This window comes from Lissotriton helveticus, chromosome 3_2 (assembly GCF_964261635.1).
Source record: "Lissotriton helveticus chromosome 3_2, aLisHel1.1, whole genome shotgun sequence".
Taxonomy (NCBI): Eukaryota; Metazoa; Chordata; class Amphibia; order Caudata; family Salamandridae; genus Lissotriton; species Lissotriton helveticus.
The window spans coordinates 213,695,596-213,713,492 of NC_136062.1; the positions used below are offsets into that span (position 1 = coordinate 213,695,596).

The 17,897-nt window shown below is 44.1% G+C and overlaps 1 protein-coding gene across 1 annotated transcript in view; it reads left to right on the plus strand.

The window, feature by feature from the left end:
• Positions 1-17,606, plus strand: part of CCDC33 (coiled-coil domain containing 33) — a 1,331,950-nt gene extending 1,314,344 nt beyond the window's left edge. Inside the window, exon 22 of the mRNA XM_078684539.1 lies at positions 16,837-17,606. Coding sequence (XP_078540665.1) covers positions 16,837-16,899 — 63 coding nt within the window. The 3' untranslated portion in view covers positions 16,900-17,606. The remainder of the gene's footprint in view (positions 1-16,836) is intronic.
• Positions 17,607-17,897: the final 291 nt, after the last annotated feature.

The following is a 17,897-nucleotide window of genomic DNA, read 5'->3' on the forward strand; positions in this document are numbered from 1 at the left end:
GTAGCTTTGGAGCGACTTGCCTGGAGATTAGCATAAGGCAGGGGAAGCATTCTCTCCAGAGACATGCAGGAGACTTCCCGGCCCAACATATGCCCTCCCCAGATCAGAATGGCCGGTACTAACTTCCCAGTGGGAGAAGACCGATCATCTGATTGGATAAACCGGCGGGAAAGTCCATCTGCATTACTGTGCTGTAAGCCTGCTTTATGTTCCACTGTAAAATCTAGTCCCTGCAGAGATATGGACCACCTGAGCAACTTTGGGTTCTCCCCTTTCATTGCCATAAGCCACTTGAGGGGCTTGTGTTCTGTCTGAACCACAAACCTTGCACCAAACAAGTAAGGTCTGAATCTTCGAAGGGCCCACACTATGGCAAAGCATTCTTTTTCAACTGCAGACCAGTTCTGCTTCCCGGGGAGTAGTCGGCGGCTGATAAAGGCCACTGGATGCTCCATTTCCTTTTCATTGAGCTGGGCAAGAACTGCCCCAACTCCCTTGTCTGAAGCATCTGTCTGCACAATGAAGGTCTGACTGTAATCAGGGGCCTTCAGTACAGGTGCATTGCATAGTGCAGCCTTCAATCCATCAAATGCCTTCTGACACTCTTCAGTCCAGATCACCTTCCTGGGCTGCTTCTTAGCAGGCAGGGTGCCCCCTGTGTCTGTGTCAAGCGCACAGACAGGCGTCAGCCCATGAGTAAGTGAAAAGAGACGGGACAATCTCCCCAGCAGCTCTTTACACTCCACCTGCTGTTCAGGTGTCAGTTCAGAGGCAAGCTTAACTCCCTCAAGTAAAACATCCTTCTCATTACCTTGCAATAAGTCAGGGAGGGACTCACTCTCCTCTTACAACTCTTCAGCCATTGCAAGTAAAGAAACCGTGTAATTCCTGGGAAGACACACCACCCTCTCTAAGTGTACCTCCACGACCTGTAGGGGAACCAAGGGTGCCTTCATCGGGCCACCAGACATGCTGCTGGCCTGACAGACCAGACAGATATGGCAAAACCTCTCCACATCCTGACCTACTCCTGGCCAGTAAAACAGAGGTGGTAACCTGTCCTTTGTCTTTTTGATGCCCAAGTGCCCAGCTACGGGTACTTCATGGGCTAGATGCAGCAGAAAATTCCTGTGCACCTGAGGAACCACCAACCTTTTGCTGGATCCTGGCTCTGGGTCAGGAGGCTCACTGTAAAGGAGTCCATCTTCCGAAGCCACCTTGTGCTTTCCGACTACTCCAGTGGAGACCTGCTCCTGAGCAGTCGTCCGCAGGCCAACAAGTGTAGGACACTCAGTCTGTGCCTTACAAAACTCCTCACGGGACGGTCCTCCTGCCACAAGCAGCTCCTGCAGCTCTGGCAGGGACCCAGACTCCAACACCTTATCCACCTCTGGATGCTCACCCTCCTCTCCAACTGGAGCAGGCGATGCAGACACCAGGACAGGTGCCTTCTCATAATCTGCCCTTAGTTCTTGTTCTGGCCTGTTCCCCTCTAGTGTCTCTTCCACTAGAACGGTCCCCACTTCACTAGGAAGCAGTTTTTCAGACTGTGCCCTAGTGAGCACAGCTGATGAAATCCTGGCCATATAGGCCTCAGGGCCTGGTACTAACCCGGGTTCAACAAGATCATTCCCCAGAAAGCACCCAGTACCCTGCTTCTCTCGCACCCCGACATTGACCATGGCCTTCCTGCCATTCACCTCTACCTCCACTCTAGCAAGAGGGTACTCCATGCCATCACCACTAGCTACAAGTCCATACCCCTTGGAACCAGGAATGATCTCTTCGGGTTTGAGATATTTGCGTTCAACCATAGTCCTGTGGGTACCAGTATCCCTCATGGCAGGAACCTTCCTTCCATTGATACTTGCTACACTCATATACCCCGTTGAGTTAGGGTGAATATGCTTAAGGGCTTCTGGGTCAAGTTCCCAGATGTCCCTGGTGACTAAGTTAAACTCACTTGGGCCTCCCTTCATGTCTGCCCCCACTGAAAGTACACTTGCTATCACGGGTGCCACTGGCACCACATCCTTCACTGGGCAGTTTGGCTTTAAGTGTCCCTCTCGGTGGCACTTATAGCATTTAATCCCCTTCGGAGTGAAAGGACCCTTTCCTCCTTTCCCCTTCTGGTACTGACTAGAGGTCCCGTTCCCCTTAGACTCTTGTCCTGACTGAGAGCCTTGGGAACCGTTCTGGCCCTTCCCCTCTGGTTTAGGGCCAGCCTGCTGGGAGTTCTTCTCCCCCTTGGGCTTGGAAAGGGGTTGCCCCTGCCCCCTGTTCACTCTGTTGGCAAGCCACTTATCTGCCATCACTGCAAGTTTCTCAGGATCCCTCTCAGGAAGGTCAGACAAATACTGTCTGAGTGGGACAGAGCACTCCTCCCGGAGACGCTCTGCAATCATCACCTGATTTAGGGACTGGTAATCATTTGCTTCCATCCCTCTCACCCACTCATTCCAGTCTCTCACTATGTCATGGACCCAATTCTCAAAAGGAACCCCCTCTGCCTTATTGTTCTCACGGAACCTCTGCAAGTACTGGGCTGGTTTCAACCCAAACCGCCTAATCAAAGCATCCTTCATGCACTCATATGTCAGACTGTCTTTCTCAGGCATCCTTTCAATCACTTCAGTCCCTTCCCGAGGGAGGCGACTCAGTAAAGTCGCTGCTTTGGACTGACCATTAAGACCTTGAGCCTTACATGCTAGATGAAAGGCACGCATCCAACTGAGAATATCAGTGCCAGGGACATACATGTGTATCAATTCTTTTGGTACCTTGGTGGTATTTTCCTTTCACTGGGACTTTGAAGTGGATGCACCATCCACAGAGCTAAGCCCTCTATCAGCTGCTAACTTGAGCTTCTCTTCCTCTAGGGCTATCCGCTCTTTCTCCAATTCCCTATCCTTCTCTTTCTCCTGTCTCTCCCTTTCTTTTTCCATCATCTCCCTTTCCCTCTCCTTCTCTTTCTCCTGTCTCTCCCTTTCTTTCTCCTTCTCCTTCCAAGCCCACTCTCCCTGTCTGACCCTTCGCTGCTCCTCTTCTGCCTGGCGGGCCATCCTTAGCTTCTCCCTTTCAAACTCCCTTGCTTTCTCCTCTGCTAAATCCTTAGCTTCCTGGAGTTTCAGCTGAAGTTTAAGGGTCTCTGCTAGCTCAGTCCCTCCTAAGGAGGCGAATCCTGGGACAAGGGAAAAGGTAGCCCTGGAGATAGGGGGAGGTGAAAGTCTAGGGGCAGGTCTAGGTGAATACCTAGGGGAAAGCATAGGGGAAAGCCTTGGGGAATGCCTTGGGGCTGGTACAGGAGAAGCCTGCACTGACTGACTTGGCAGGCTTGTGGTAACAGTGCTCTCCAACTCTTGCACAACAGTGAACTCTTGCTCAAAGCATTTTCTCATGTGGCTAATCAAGTGCTCCCTGTCCTTAGACCTTGGGACCTTCCACCCCCTTTCAGCACACATTTGCTTTAATTGCTCCACTGTCAAGTTCTGCAATTCCAATTCCTCTCCAATGTTATCTGCCATTTTACATATAGCTTATGGATATCTGCTGGAATTATCAACTGGCCTCAGTGTCCACTGAGCCTGAAGTCTAGTGATCCGTCACCGCTTGCCACCAATGTTAGACCCGGCTTCCTGGGCACCAGGGCACTCAGGAGTAACTGCGCTCCAATCGCATCAACTGGAGTGTTCCCTCACTGATGTCCTGGGGCCTCAGTACTAAGGGACCCAAAACTGGATAACCAAGTACTCCTCTCCAGCACTTGACTCTCTCAGGGTAGCGAGACAGAGCAGTCCAAGGCTTACTCAAGGAGGTGAGGTGGGGTTAGACATTCAGAATACAGTGTAAACCGTACCACCAGCTGATAAACTCAATGTCCAGTCAGTGCTTTACTTTTTATAAAAGAAAAGTACTTTAATAAACATAAGATAATTATACTACACATAAAACTAGGATAACAGTGAAAACCAGAAGTCTCTACAACCCTCTGGGACAGAGTTCTGACCCCAAACAGTATTATAGCACCTAGACGCCAAGCACTATAAAAACACAGTTAACATGAAAACACACAGTAAGCATTGCATATTACAGATCATGTTACACAGGGCTGTTCTCATTCACTAGAGCCTTGATATCAATCTTTGGATTGAAAGGATATAGTTTCAGCATATGATGTGAAGTCAAATGTTCATGATCAGCCCCATAACCCCCCACCCAAAGCAACAGAAGTGCCCTCTCATTGTGAGTGAGGACACCGCTCTAGTGGTGTTAGGGATCTGATCAGAGGTGCCGGATGTCTTGGTACAGTTTACTGGAGTCCCACTAGTCACTGGCTAGCTGTAGGAGGGTAGTGGCTGGGCAGAGTGCCAGTTCACCCTGATACCCTCGGAGTTCACAAAAAGAAAGGTGGGGGCCTGCTTCACTGGACTAGAATCAAGCATCCTCCTCTCTGGCTCTCGTCATGTGCTGCAAGCTTCTTTCCACCAGCCTCTGTGATGTGCTGTAAGCTTCCTTTCCACACCTTGAGTGATGTGCCGCAAGCTTCCTTTCCACACCTTGGGCAGCTGTCTGTAATTTCCTTGGTCCAAAGCGAACGCTCCTCCAAGCCTCACAAAAACAGCTGGTCCTTAATGTTGCTGATGCCTTCCTTCCAGAACGCAATGAACAGAGTCTTATCTTCTGCCTTCACACCGCGGGGTCGCGGCTGGTTACTGTCAGAGGGCTCTGGCATGGCCGCTCGTCAGTCATAGACCAGTCTTAAACAACAGCTGACCACTCAGGCCAGACTTTTATCACCTCTGATTGATAGGCTCATCCAATCAGAGGGTCTGCTACTTTTTGCATTCTGAATACACCTCCAATCACAGACCATTCACCTCGTGTTCAATGTATGGGTAAAGTATGTAGCAGGTCCTGTTCTGGTATCAGGCTGTGCAACCCCCTAGAGCGGAATTTTAATTAACTGCAGCCCAGGAGGCCCTGACCAGTAGGGGAGGATTCTCTCCACAAAGTTAGTGCAGCTAAACCCAGATAAGAGCAGAGTGTCTACCCCAGCCCACCAGGCCTTTCTAAGGAAATAGGGAGGGGCATGGGGGAGCTTCCCCTGTACACCCACGGGCTCTCAAACACACATCAGTCAGACAAAGGCAACAGGCCCACAGGCATGGCAAGCTGCACAGACTTGGTCAGGAGGGTGCCTAGGGACTCACCCCTCCTGACTATAGATTTATTGCTGCCACCACTGTCAGTCTACCACAGCCTTAATAGAGAGGGCAGTAGCCACTCTCTGAAAAATAGGGGTGCACTAGGCATGCCCCCTCGACCTCAGAGCCAAGCTCTAGGGTCTCAATCCATGTAAACAGGGAGACCCTCAGTGGACATGTATGATTGTCATGCTCACTGAGGTAGGGATCTAGAAACTATACAGTAGCTTTGGAGCGACTTGCCTGGAGATTAGCATAAGGCAGGGGAAGCACTCTCTCCAGAGACATGCAGGAGACTTCCCGTCCCAACAATCATTAACTGTAAGATTTATCCGCATTCGCAAGGAGCGGTGGGAACAAGGAAAGTACAGGCCCCAAAATACGGGGGGATTTTCGTTGACGTTTCGACACTGACACTGTGAGGGTGATTTAGCTGTCAAAGAGCCCCCGATGTGTTCTGCGCTAATGATACACACAGGATTCAGTAACATAGCGCTGTCTGCAGCCTACTACTGAGCATCATTTCACGTTCTCAGTGGTTGAACTACGGATTTATTCAAAAGTAACACGGACGTCTTAATTATGGCTTGTTTGGAATCTCTCACGGACTAATTTAGGTCCATGGCACACCATCCATTGGTTGCCCACCGAACTGAAGGGGGCTCATCAGAAGTTTAACCAGGTTCCCACCCCTCCCCCGTCCTGAGGAAGACCCGTAGCTGAGGAGATAAATCACCCTCACAGCGTCAGGGTCGAAACGTCGACGATAATCCCCCCGTATTTTGGGGCCTGTACTTCCCTTGTTCCCCCCGCCACTTGCGAATGCGAATAAATCTTACAGTTGATGATATCACTGTGTTGTAACAAAATAGTAACTATGGTTGTGCTGAAATAATATCCAGGGCGGCCTCACTGATGGCTAAGGATTACGAACCATGGCATTCTAAATAAATTGAAAATATTCGCATAGAATTCATTCCCTCTACCCCTTTTTTTAATTCACTGCACGAGCACTTTCCCTCTCTTTACACGTCTTTCCTAAGAACACTGTCTGTGAGTAACCTATGATATCTCCTCTGAAAAATTATATGTTTTGTAAATAACTACGAATAAACTGCCATGAGTTTTTGGCTTAAAGATTGAACCTTTTGGATACTTAGCTTTGTCTTATATATGCATTAGGCTTGTTGTTTTGTATTTCCTATGTCTCATGTCATATCCGCACAGGTATGACCAAAATAGAATGGTTGCATTTATTGATATTTGAGAATAACAGTCTAGGACCATTTGTTTTCTTATACTAATTGCTACCCAGGTCCTATTGACTATTTGGGTCAACCCATTATTATTAATGCTTATGTAATACACACCAGCACATGTCCTACATGGGGGTACTTTGGACCAACCTTAGGTGTGCCATACATGTATAAAAAGTTAAGGAGAGGGCCTTTGGAAGTGGATGTACTTGCCAGGTAGACATGCCAGTTTAAAACATCACTGACAGACACTGCCATTGCAGGCCTGAGATAGGTTTACAGGGCTACTGGTGTTGGGTGGCACAATCAGTGCTGCAGGCCCACTAGTAGCATTTTATTTACAGGCCCTGGGCACACACAGTGCATTACTAGGGACGTACCAGTAAATAAAATATACCAATCATGAATAACCAATTAGAATATTTATTTACATAGGGAGCACTTACACGTTAGCATTGATCAGGAGTGGTAAAGTGCCCAGAGTACCTAAACCAGCAAACTCAAACACCAAGTCATAGAGCACAGAGTCAAAAATACAGGAGGTAGAGGAAATAAGACAGGAAAAAGCACGCCAAGGATACCACACATCCTGTGATAATAATTATCATTTCCTTTTTATGGCTGTTTTAAGTTTGGACAAATTAGAAGAGACTATTTTAGATAGACTTGATTTGAGGAGACTGATTACCACTCCCTGAAGTTTCACAGACAGTTTAGCTTTTTCAGGGATAAACACATCATTTTGGAAGGTGCAACAGCGACCAGAGGTGCCACCATGATTCGGGGAAAAGCTATCAAGGTTTTGTGTCCTCTTCAGTCATTCACCCCCCATTAGCAGCAAAACCCCTGACACGGAACTGTTTTCATTCATCACCTGTAGACGGTGGGTGGCTACTTTTCTACAGTAATAGCTAGCGATTTCTTCAGACCATTGTATCCTACAGTTAATAGATCATGGTTAAAGTTTTCCTTTTCTGATGAGCCCTTCGCCCTTAGCTCTTCAACCTACCCCAAGTCCCCAGTTAATAAAAGAGAGGGTATCTTGATTGAGGAAGGCATCAATAGAATTGGTTCCACCATCTCAAATAGGTAAGGGCCTTTTTCTTGTTATTTGTGATTCTAAAGAAAGTAAAGAATATGAGACCAAAATGGGATCTTGGCTTGTGAACAAGTTTATAAAGAAAGGGAAGCTCAAAATGTTTACTGAGTCAGGTGTGTATAGCCCTTCCTGAACACAATTGGATAGTATCTCTAACTCTTCAAGATACATGCTTTCATGATCCCGTGGTTCAGTCCCACAGGCCGCTCCTGACTTTCAGAGGAGGAAAGATGCATTTTCTTTTCAAGTTACTCCCTTTTGGCCTGTTGTTGGCCCTTCATCAGGAATAAAATCACAAAACACATTCAATAAAGGAACCTCCGCTCTAAAGGAGCATCTCGTCTCAAAATCCCACCATATAAGAAAAAAAACATGGGTGGCACATCCTTCTCTGTTCAAGCAGCAAAACTATGGAACTCTTTACCCTCCAACATAAGGTCCACTGACAACCACCTTATCTTCAAAAACTACTCAAGATTTAGCTCTTCCCCACATAAGCACCATACGCAAACAGAAATTTACAGCATATCCCTTTGTATAAAAGCATTTTTTTTCACTATAGATATGTACCTATCTTTGTGTATTACTTTGTATAAACATGTAAAATAATTATGTTGTTGATAGGAAAAAAAAAATAATAATAAATAAATACAAATCATCTTTGGTCTACATGTACAGACTTCCATTGTGCATCTACGTACCTTCCATGTACTTGGATCTGTGTGTCTGTTACTTTTCTCCTGAAAAAGCATATCCAATGCACTACCCTATTTCTCATCCTGTGCCTCTATCAATATATTTAATCTACATATACTTACCTCCTTTATGTATCTATATACTTTCAATGTAATTATGGATCTATATATGTTATACTTTCCTCTAATTTAGCATTTCCAATGCACTACCCTATTTCTCAGCCTATACTTCGCTCAATATATCGTCTAGCCCAACCTTCTGACTCATCTCAAACTTCTTCTCCTACTCCTTCCAATGCACTACCCTATCTCTCATCCTATACATCTATCAATATATCCTCTACACCCACTCTCTCATTTATCCCAAACTCCATACCACTACTGTGATTGCCAAAAAAAACCTTTCTAGACTCTCTCCTACTCTACCCTCCTTGCATCATCTGACACCTCTTTTACTATACCGATCCCCTAAAACAAACCTTTCTAAACTCTTCCCTCTGAGTCCTCCCCTCCAAAACTCCTTTTTACTCACCCAAAAGCCTCCTCCTACTGCTAAGACCTAAAAAAAAAAAAAACGTTCACTCTTTTATCCCTCCACTATCCTTTTCAATCGAAATTAACAGACTAACATGTTCACTTCTCAAATTCCATATTAAACTATACAAATATACTACCCAAATCACTGAATAACCTATCCACTACTCAAATTACTTCATATTTTTTTACTATACTAATTTTCAACAGTAATCCTTTATGGGTTCCTGAGTGACATGCTACTCGCCAGAAAAGCGCTTCAACACCCATCAGGGGTAACAAGTGCTATATGAATGCAAATCTTTCTTCCCCTTTTATCCCTCCGCTAACCTTCTCACTCCAAATAACTGAAATTACCTCATATTTCACCATATTATTTCACCACTAATCCTTTGTAGGCTTCCTGAATAGCGTGCGTCAACAAGCGCTATATAAATACAAACCTTTGTCCTCCTCTATCCTTCAGCTATCATTCCAAATCCAATTAACTGACTAACCTATCCACCACTCAAAATGTACTTGCATGTTTCACTATACTAATTCAACACCAATCCACTATGGGTCCAGGAGTAGCATGATACTCGCCGAAAAAGCGCTGCGACGCCTCTTCAGGGGTAGTAAGCGCTATATAACTGCAATTACAATACAGTCTACCCTTATGTACACCACTGGCTAAAAAAAGCCAGCTCACCTTTTCAAGTAACCAAATTAGGTATAGCAACCATTTGAGAGATTTGAGTCTTTCTGTTAAGTGTAAAAAGTCTGTTTTGATTCCATCCCGATAACCTCAATATGGAAAGGCAATTCTGTACACTCGCCTCCTGAGGGCGTTTCCTTTTGTAGAGAGGAGATTATCCAATCCTATTCAACCAGTAAAGTCAGTGCTGCAGTTGTCGGGTCAGTGGACAAAGACCCTTTAGTAGGCTCTCCTTGATCAGTATAATTAATAATATTGAAGTCTAAATCACAAGGAAGTGATGAGACCTCAGTGTTGAGGGACCCTACTGTGGTGGATGGAGGAGGATGCTCCACAGTTGTTGGGTTGCAGCATGCTTGGCTAAAGTTGACACTAGTCACAGATGTATCAGTACAATGATACAGTGCTCATTTGCAGATTCAATGCTAAGTGGTTAGAACAGAAAAAGAGACTTCACATAGATGTTCTAGAATTAAGGGCGATCAGGTTAGCACTGAGAGCCTTTCTTTCTTCGGTTCATTGCAGACAATTTCAGTTTATCAACAAGAATGAAAGAGTAGAGTCTCTTCTACTGTGTGTGGAGGCTCTAAATGTTAGCTTTTGGTACGAGACAAGTAGATTATGTTGGCAGGACCTCATCTCGCGGTGACAGACTATCTAAGCAGGATGACTTTGGTGAGACACCAACATAATCTTTACCAGGATGTGGCAACTCAAAATATACACATCTGGGGAATGCCAGAAATACATATTTTTGCCAGTTCAGAAAATGTGCTGCAGCCTGTTGTGCATGAGGGAATTCCCTCTGGGAGAATCAAAGGAGGGTGCATTTTCCCTGTATTGGTCCATCAGTGTCTATGATGCATTTCCACTGGTTACACTGATAGAAAAAGCCATTCACAAAATGTACATTATTCTGATTGCTTCTGATTGGGCTAGCTGCCTTCTTCATTCAGATCTTCTTTAATTGAGTGTTGGAACTTGCCTTCTTCTTCTGAGGTAGAACTTACTATCCCTTGAAGGGAGGAGCATATTTCAACAAAATCTCAGGACCCTCAATCTTCAAGCTTGGCTTTGAAAGGAAACATTTGAAGTAATTTCATTTCATGATATTTTAGATGTTATCAGCTGTAGTCCTTCCACGCATGCAGCTTATTAAGGCATATGGTGCCCATTTATTTACTGATTTAGCTGGTTGTTTGTTTTCCCTTCTACAGGTGCAGTTGTATCATTGTCTACATTTTGTCCTCCATTTGGCTTGAAATAGGCTTCATATAAATATGGTTAAGTGTTGTTTAGTCAGTATATCAGCTTACTTTCTTTCGCCTGAGCAGTGCTAATTGTTAAGCTTTATGTAGAAATCAGGTTCTTTAGAAGTCTAAAGAAATACGTTTTTCGAAACCTTTCATTGTCCCAGCTTGAGAGTTGGTATTGACTTATCTCATGGCTTCTCCTTTTGAGCCTGTACATTCATGTGATTTTAATATTGGAAGGTTGACTTCTTAGTGGAAATAGCTTCAGCCAGAAGGGTTTCAAATTGCAGGAATTGCCTGCTTATTTACCTTTTACAATTTTTCAGAAGAATAGAGAAGATTAAACCTTCTTTTTTATTGCCTAAGATTGTGTCTGAGTTCCGGATGTTCATCTTTTTCTGTGCCTGCTTCCTTTCCTCGTCCTCCTCCTTCAAAAGACAAGGAGAGAATACACAAGCACAACCTAAAAGGTTCTGAGTTTTTTATATTTAGCAGACCTCTAGTCTGGATGACATTATGCACCAGATTATCTAACAGTGCCTGTTTGTGCACCGGAGTACTATTAAGATGCGCCAGGGGCAAACATTGAAAGTCTGCCCTATTATAGTCAATCCACTGCCCCAAAGCAGCAGCGAACTCGCACCTGCCCTTGGGACAGTACAGCAGTGAAAGGCGTTCCGTCTTTTGGTGTGCAGGTGGCACCCAGCTGCACTTCAGTGGGAGGACAGATATCCCCCCTGAGGGCAGGTACAGTGCGTGACATAATGTCCAACTTCGTGCACAAAAGTCAACCTTCAAGGAATCTCGTTGGTATCAAGCGATGGTGCTGCTGCATCAAAGTGAGTTACAGTGTTTTGTTTTCCAGGAGGTAGATGTGTTTACACTTCAGAGCCACAAGCCATGTGTAAAAGAAGACCAGCTGCAAGTGCAGCAGCATTCTGATCATTTACACACATCTATCCAAGCATGGATTTATCTGTGTACTCACATACACAACAGAAATTCAACCACATACCATACATGGTAAACAACCTTTACAACGCAAATTTTACAACGCACTACCATTACAACGAAACTTTTACAACGCAAAAACCATTACAACGCATGTATTTACAACGCATGTTTTTACAACGTAGGTACCTTTACAACGCATACCATTACAACGTAAGTATTGGTAAGTATATAATTATATTTAAAATGTTATATGTTTGGGTTTTTTTAAGGGGTATTTTTAGGGTTCAGGGTCAGTTTTGGGTTTTTGGGTAAAGGGGTATTTTTAGGGTTCAGGGTCAGTTTTAGGTTTTTGGGTAAAGGGGTATTTTTAGGGTTCAGGGTCAGTTTTAGGTTTTTGGGTAAAGGGGTATTTTTAGGGTTCAGGGTCAGTTTTGGGTTTTTGGGTAAAGGGGTATTTTTAGGGTTCAGGGTCAGTTTTGGGTTTTTGGGTAAAGGGGTATTTTTAGGGTTCAGGGTCAGTTTTGGGTTTTTGGGTAAAGGGGTATTTTAAGGGTTCAGGGTCAGTTTTGGGTTTTTGGGTAAAGGGGTATTTTTAGGGTTCAGGGTCAGCTTTGGGTTTTTGGGTAAAAGGGTATTTTTAGGGTTCAGGGTCAGTTTTGGGTTTTTGGGGTACAGGGGTACAGGGTAAAAATAAAGTAAAATTAAATTTTAAAAAAATTAATTAAATGAAATTAAATTAAATTAAATTATATTAATTTCAATTAAATTACATATAAAAAATTAATATATACTTACCAATACTTACGTTGTAATGGTATGCGTTGTAAAGGTACCTGCGTTGTAAAAACATGCGTTGTAAATACATGCGTTGTAATGGTTTTTGCGTTGTAAAAATTTAGTTGTAAAGGTATGCGTTGTAAAAGTATGCGTTGTAACGTCATACATCCACCATACATATGCCACATATACAAAGTGGCCTTTAATCCACTTATACACACACAAACTGACCGTCACACATCTTTGCACAAATTACCATACATCCACAAACAAAATCCTTTCACATGGACAAATATATATCCATCTACAAACAATATATATTCATGTGCTTTCTTTATCCATAGACATTATCCATTCATCTTCTCATCCATCCACCCATCATCACAAATTCAGCATTCATCCAAACATAAATTAATGAGCCATACAACTTTCCACTTCTCCAGCTATCCACCAAATCCCCACACATCCTACCACCCACTCCTCCATCTATCAGTCATGTATTGATACAGCCATGCAGCTTGCCGTGAGTTGTCACCTACCACACATGAACATCACAAAAGCTCTGCCTCAGCACACTCATAAAAGGTTTCACACTAGACTTGTGTCCCCACTGACAAGCTGGGGCCAAGGCAGGGAGACAGGAAATTCCAAACACCTCTGGGGGTGGACACCTCCAGAACCCCATCGGACTTCAAAGTTGGCACCAAGTATGAATATTGAACCATCAGGCCCAAATCTTCAGTACACCTCTAGACCTATGAAAGACTCAGAAGTACTGCTCTGCTGCTCTGCTGCAAGAAGCACTGATGCTCTACTGCTCTGCTGCTTGGGTGGGAGCACCAGCATAACTCCAAGGGCTAGTTGACTGGCCTGATCAGGAGACAGAACAGGCTCTAACCACCTTGAACCCAGCACCTGAATTCTGTCTGCTATGAGTCTTACCTACCCAAGTGATGCCACCCAAGTCCTAACCCTTTGGAAGTGGATCTGAAGGTGCTCTGCAAGCCCAGGTGTGGTCCTAGCAGAACTGATGCAGCGCACGCATCGCCTCAAAGCTCTACATTGGAACCGCCGCTGCACGATGCATCCCCGACACAAGAACTAACAGCTCCATGGAGCAGCTGATGTGCGACGCATCCTCTACACAGGACCTCAAATTTCAGCCGCTCAGATCCTCGGACCCACTGCTGTGCGATGCATCATCGATGCTGGACCTCACAGCGCAGACCCACAGCTCCTCGGAGCCTCCACTGCATGACGCATGCTCAACACAGGACCTTACACTTCCTATTGCACAACACATCCTCGATGCAAGATCTTGCACTACTCCGCATCCAGGATTTAAGGCACTTTGCTCAGTGGGCCTAACAGGGTCCCTGTATCTTACCCGCGCTCCATCGTGGTAGGCCTGAATTTGTGACTTTGTCCTGGTCCAGTGAGACCAGATACCTACAGTTGGCGCTTTGTGCTTCTAAGCATCATTTCAAGTTATATTCTATCACCAAACTACATACCGAGCACAGCAAAGTAAAATTAAACCTACCACACCCACACACACGCATAGCTTCAAAGCATTTTATATTAAATGCGAGAAAGAAAAAAAGGGTCTTTAGTCCCTTGCTTTGTAGTTAAGCACAGTGGGATTATACTCTAGGTAGTTTAAAACTTTCTTTTCCTGAAGTTTTGTGTACATTATATCATTCATGTTGCTAGATATACTGCAGATTTTCTCCCATTTCAAATTGTTCTCCTATCTAGCATTCTCACATCCTTCTCTTAATTCATTTATAGTCTACTGCTTTGAAACATTAAACAAAAGCAGCTAAGGTACCTATAGGGCACAGCCTGGATGTCATGAAATGTACTTTAGCCCATCACTGAAAGCATACGGATTGCCCTTGTCTGGCTCAGTGGCATCTCCACCTAGGCAAAATGATGACCCGCTTATCCATTCACTGGGGGCAATAGTGTGGTAGGGAAGGAAAGTTCTCACACCTGTGTGCTATGAGAAATAATGATCCACAGGGATATGTCTTCAGGTGAAAGAAGTTCCCTGCTCTCCCCAGAACTGTACTCTCATGCGCTGCAAGCTAGAAAGTGCTCTTTGAGAATGAGCAAGGTTATATGTACCAAGAAAATTAATGCAAATCATGAATGCCTTTTCAAGAGAAATCGTTAACCCCTCTTTTATAATTGGATTCAGAGTGGTTTAATACTTCTCAGAATAGTGTGCAAGTAGAAATCAGGCCACTCATAAATACTGTGCCAGGAAATATAGTGGCACTCAGGAATACTATTCTACGATAAGGAATGTCTGCGAGGAACACTGATCATGTTAACATATTATCTGTGATGCTAGTATACACATTGTCTATTGGGAAACTTATCAGGATAGATATGGTCTGTTAGACCTGGCATCCTTGGCGTTGTTTTCCTATTAACATTTTGCCTTCAGACCTCTTGTTTTTGCTGACTTCGTTTTTGCTGGCCTTAGAACTCTAAGCACTTTACCACTGCTAAGTGGTGCTAAAGTGCTTGTACTTTCGCCTTAAAACGTGTTAGATTGGTGTATACTCAATTGGCATGTTTAATTTACTTGTTGGTCCTTGGTAAACTGCCACTACTTGTGCCCAAGGCTAGTAAATTAAATGCTGAAAGTGGACTTGCCATCCACTTAGGTAGCCCTTTAAACATGTCTCAGGCCTGCCATTTCAGCCTGTTTGGGTGCAGTTTTAAAGTTCCATTTCGACCTGGCAAAGTAAACCTTTTGCCAAGCCGAAGCCTTCCTTTTTAATACATATAAGTCACCCCTAGGGTAGGCCCTGGACAGCTCAGAGTGCATGGTGCAATGTTTTTAAAAAGTTCGGACATGTACTTTTAAGGTTTACATGTCCTGGTAGTACTGCTAGGCCTATCTCGCCAATAGGATAACATCGGAGCTACCTTTTTACATTTTATAAGGGTAGTTTCCAAATGGGAACAACAAACCAGTTTTTGTTTGGTCTCTCTGGAATTGGAATTTAAAATCTTAACTTATGATAAAGTCGAATTTTAAACTGCAATTCAAAAAATTCCACTTTTAGAAAGTTGGCATTTTTTTGCCTTAGCCATTTGAGGCCACTCTTGCCTAAAATGCCTTCAGACTGTCTATAGGTCACATGACTGACTGTAGCTGACATTTGGGCTTCATGTATTCCTCTTAGACAGCCACATACAATGAGAAGCGTGGGTGTGACTGGCTGGGCCCTGCCCTACTGACACTTGAGCAGGCTGTGTCCTATCTCCGCACAAAGGGCTGCATACCCCCTCTAGTTAATCTGGAGCCAGGGCCATGAAAGCAGATCATCTTTTTGTGGGGTGTTTTTCACTTTATTACTATTTGAAGTGTTGCACAAATACTTTACACATTGCCTTTAAGTTAAGCCTGACTGATGTGTGGGAAGCTACTAGGGGGTTGAGTACAGGTTAATATTGGGTTTGATTGTACCTTATCCTGACAAGGATTGTAACTGCTGCTTAACCAGGACTCAGACCTGAGTCAACCAGTATCCCAATTCCTCACACTATCCATTAGGAATACAATGGCATGAGAAATAATGGCTATCAAAATACAGTTCGAGTTGAGGGTGGAGGCCCTTCTTGAAGGCTGTATTGTGAAAAAGAATTTCACTGTGGATCTGCTGTAAAAACATGTATTTGCACATCCGGAAACTGTTTCAAAGGGAAATCTCACTTGCTTCAAGGACTCTCCTGCCTCACTGTCTGAACTGTGCAGGCTTCTCTGTAGAATCTGGGAGGGTGCACATCTGGGTCCACCCTTCTTTGATGTGATGTCAGTTAAATGAATGTGGGTCCTTATCATACTTTTACTCTGATCAGAAGTAGGTTGGCTGAGTGGAGGGGAATGTTGTGAGATCGGTGGCTGCATCACTCTTCCTCCTCACTCTCCCTTTGTGCTCCGCGCTCCACTCAGCACTGCACCAAGCTCATGTGAGGAGCACACATTTTCCCAGTACAGCCCCTATGTTAAGTTTTTAGTCAAAAGCAAGTTTCCCCAAACTAACGATGAAAGAAAGTGCAAAGTCCAAGCAGAACCAGTTGCACTTTAGAAGCATCCTTCTAAACCAATCAGAAGCTTTGTTTCCAAATAGAAGTCAATTCTAACATCGTCAGGGAGCAGAAGACAATCCCAGCCAAACCCAATGTCAAATGTATTTTAGCCCAATGAGGGGAGTAGGTTTCAAAGCTAAAGGTTCCCAGCTCTAGGTTTCTCGTCTACAGCTCCAGCAGGGGCAAATCTCAAGTATCACAACAATGGCTATTACCTAATAAAACATATATCTACATTTTTTTCTCTCTCCATGCAGAAAAATGGATCCGATCCTCTGCTCAGCTCACGACGACATCAAAAGCTGAACCCCTTGACATGAACTTCACGTTTATAGGATTGAAGGACATTGTGTATACTTATATCCCATGTGGAGGCCAGTGCCTTCTGACACGTTTGGTTTGCTTCCGTGGATAAATGGAACGTGTCTATTCTTGAACTGGTTCCAGATGCAATGAAATGAGAAGACGAATGCCCGTGAAGGTCCCTGAGAGCAGGAATTCATGCCTGACGAAGCCATCCTTGCACGTGCCAAGGATCTGTGTATCAGCCAGAATACATAAGACAAATTCTGGGCTAAAGACATGTTAACTATCATTCTCCTTAATTGCTATGGTCTCGTATTGAATAGAAGCAATATTTATTATTTCTGTAAATTGATTGTGATGATGTATGTTGATTCGTGAGCATAGCAGATATATGTTGAAAGAAAGAAGGATAAAAAATAGGAAACGCTGTGCGACGCCTGCAGAGACCTACAATAGAACCTAACCAGATCGGATGTCAACTTTGGAGCAAAGTCCAATAACTGGGTTATTTCCCGTCAACAGCCTTCCTTTTCGCAATCTCCAGTCCATCCCTTTCACCACTTTTAAATAATTTCTAACATTACTATTTAGAGATCGCTAATCCTGTCCTTATCAGAACATTCCAGTGCTCGGTGCTTCAGCAAGCCCTGTTCACTCGAGTGACATCACCGTTTCTTAAATGTCGCATTTCAAGCAAAAATATAACATGACTTTAAAAGGCACTTTGGGGCATATTACCAACCAATAGAGATAATTTTTGTCTCTAACTTGTTTAGAGACAAAAATTATCGCCGCACATCGGCGATTTTTATCGCAGATAAACCTTGCTATTAGCAAGGTTTATCGCAAATGCGATAAAAAACGGCCGCAATGCATGAATATCGCTGAAAAGTCAGCGATATTCATGCATTATCGAGCAAATGCTCTTAGCCATGTTATCCACCTCCCATTGGTTAACATGGCTAAGAACTGCTCAGGGCAGGTGTTAGCTTTTGGAGATATTCGCGCTTAG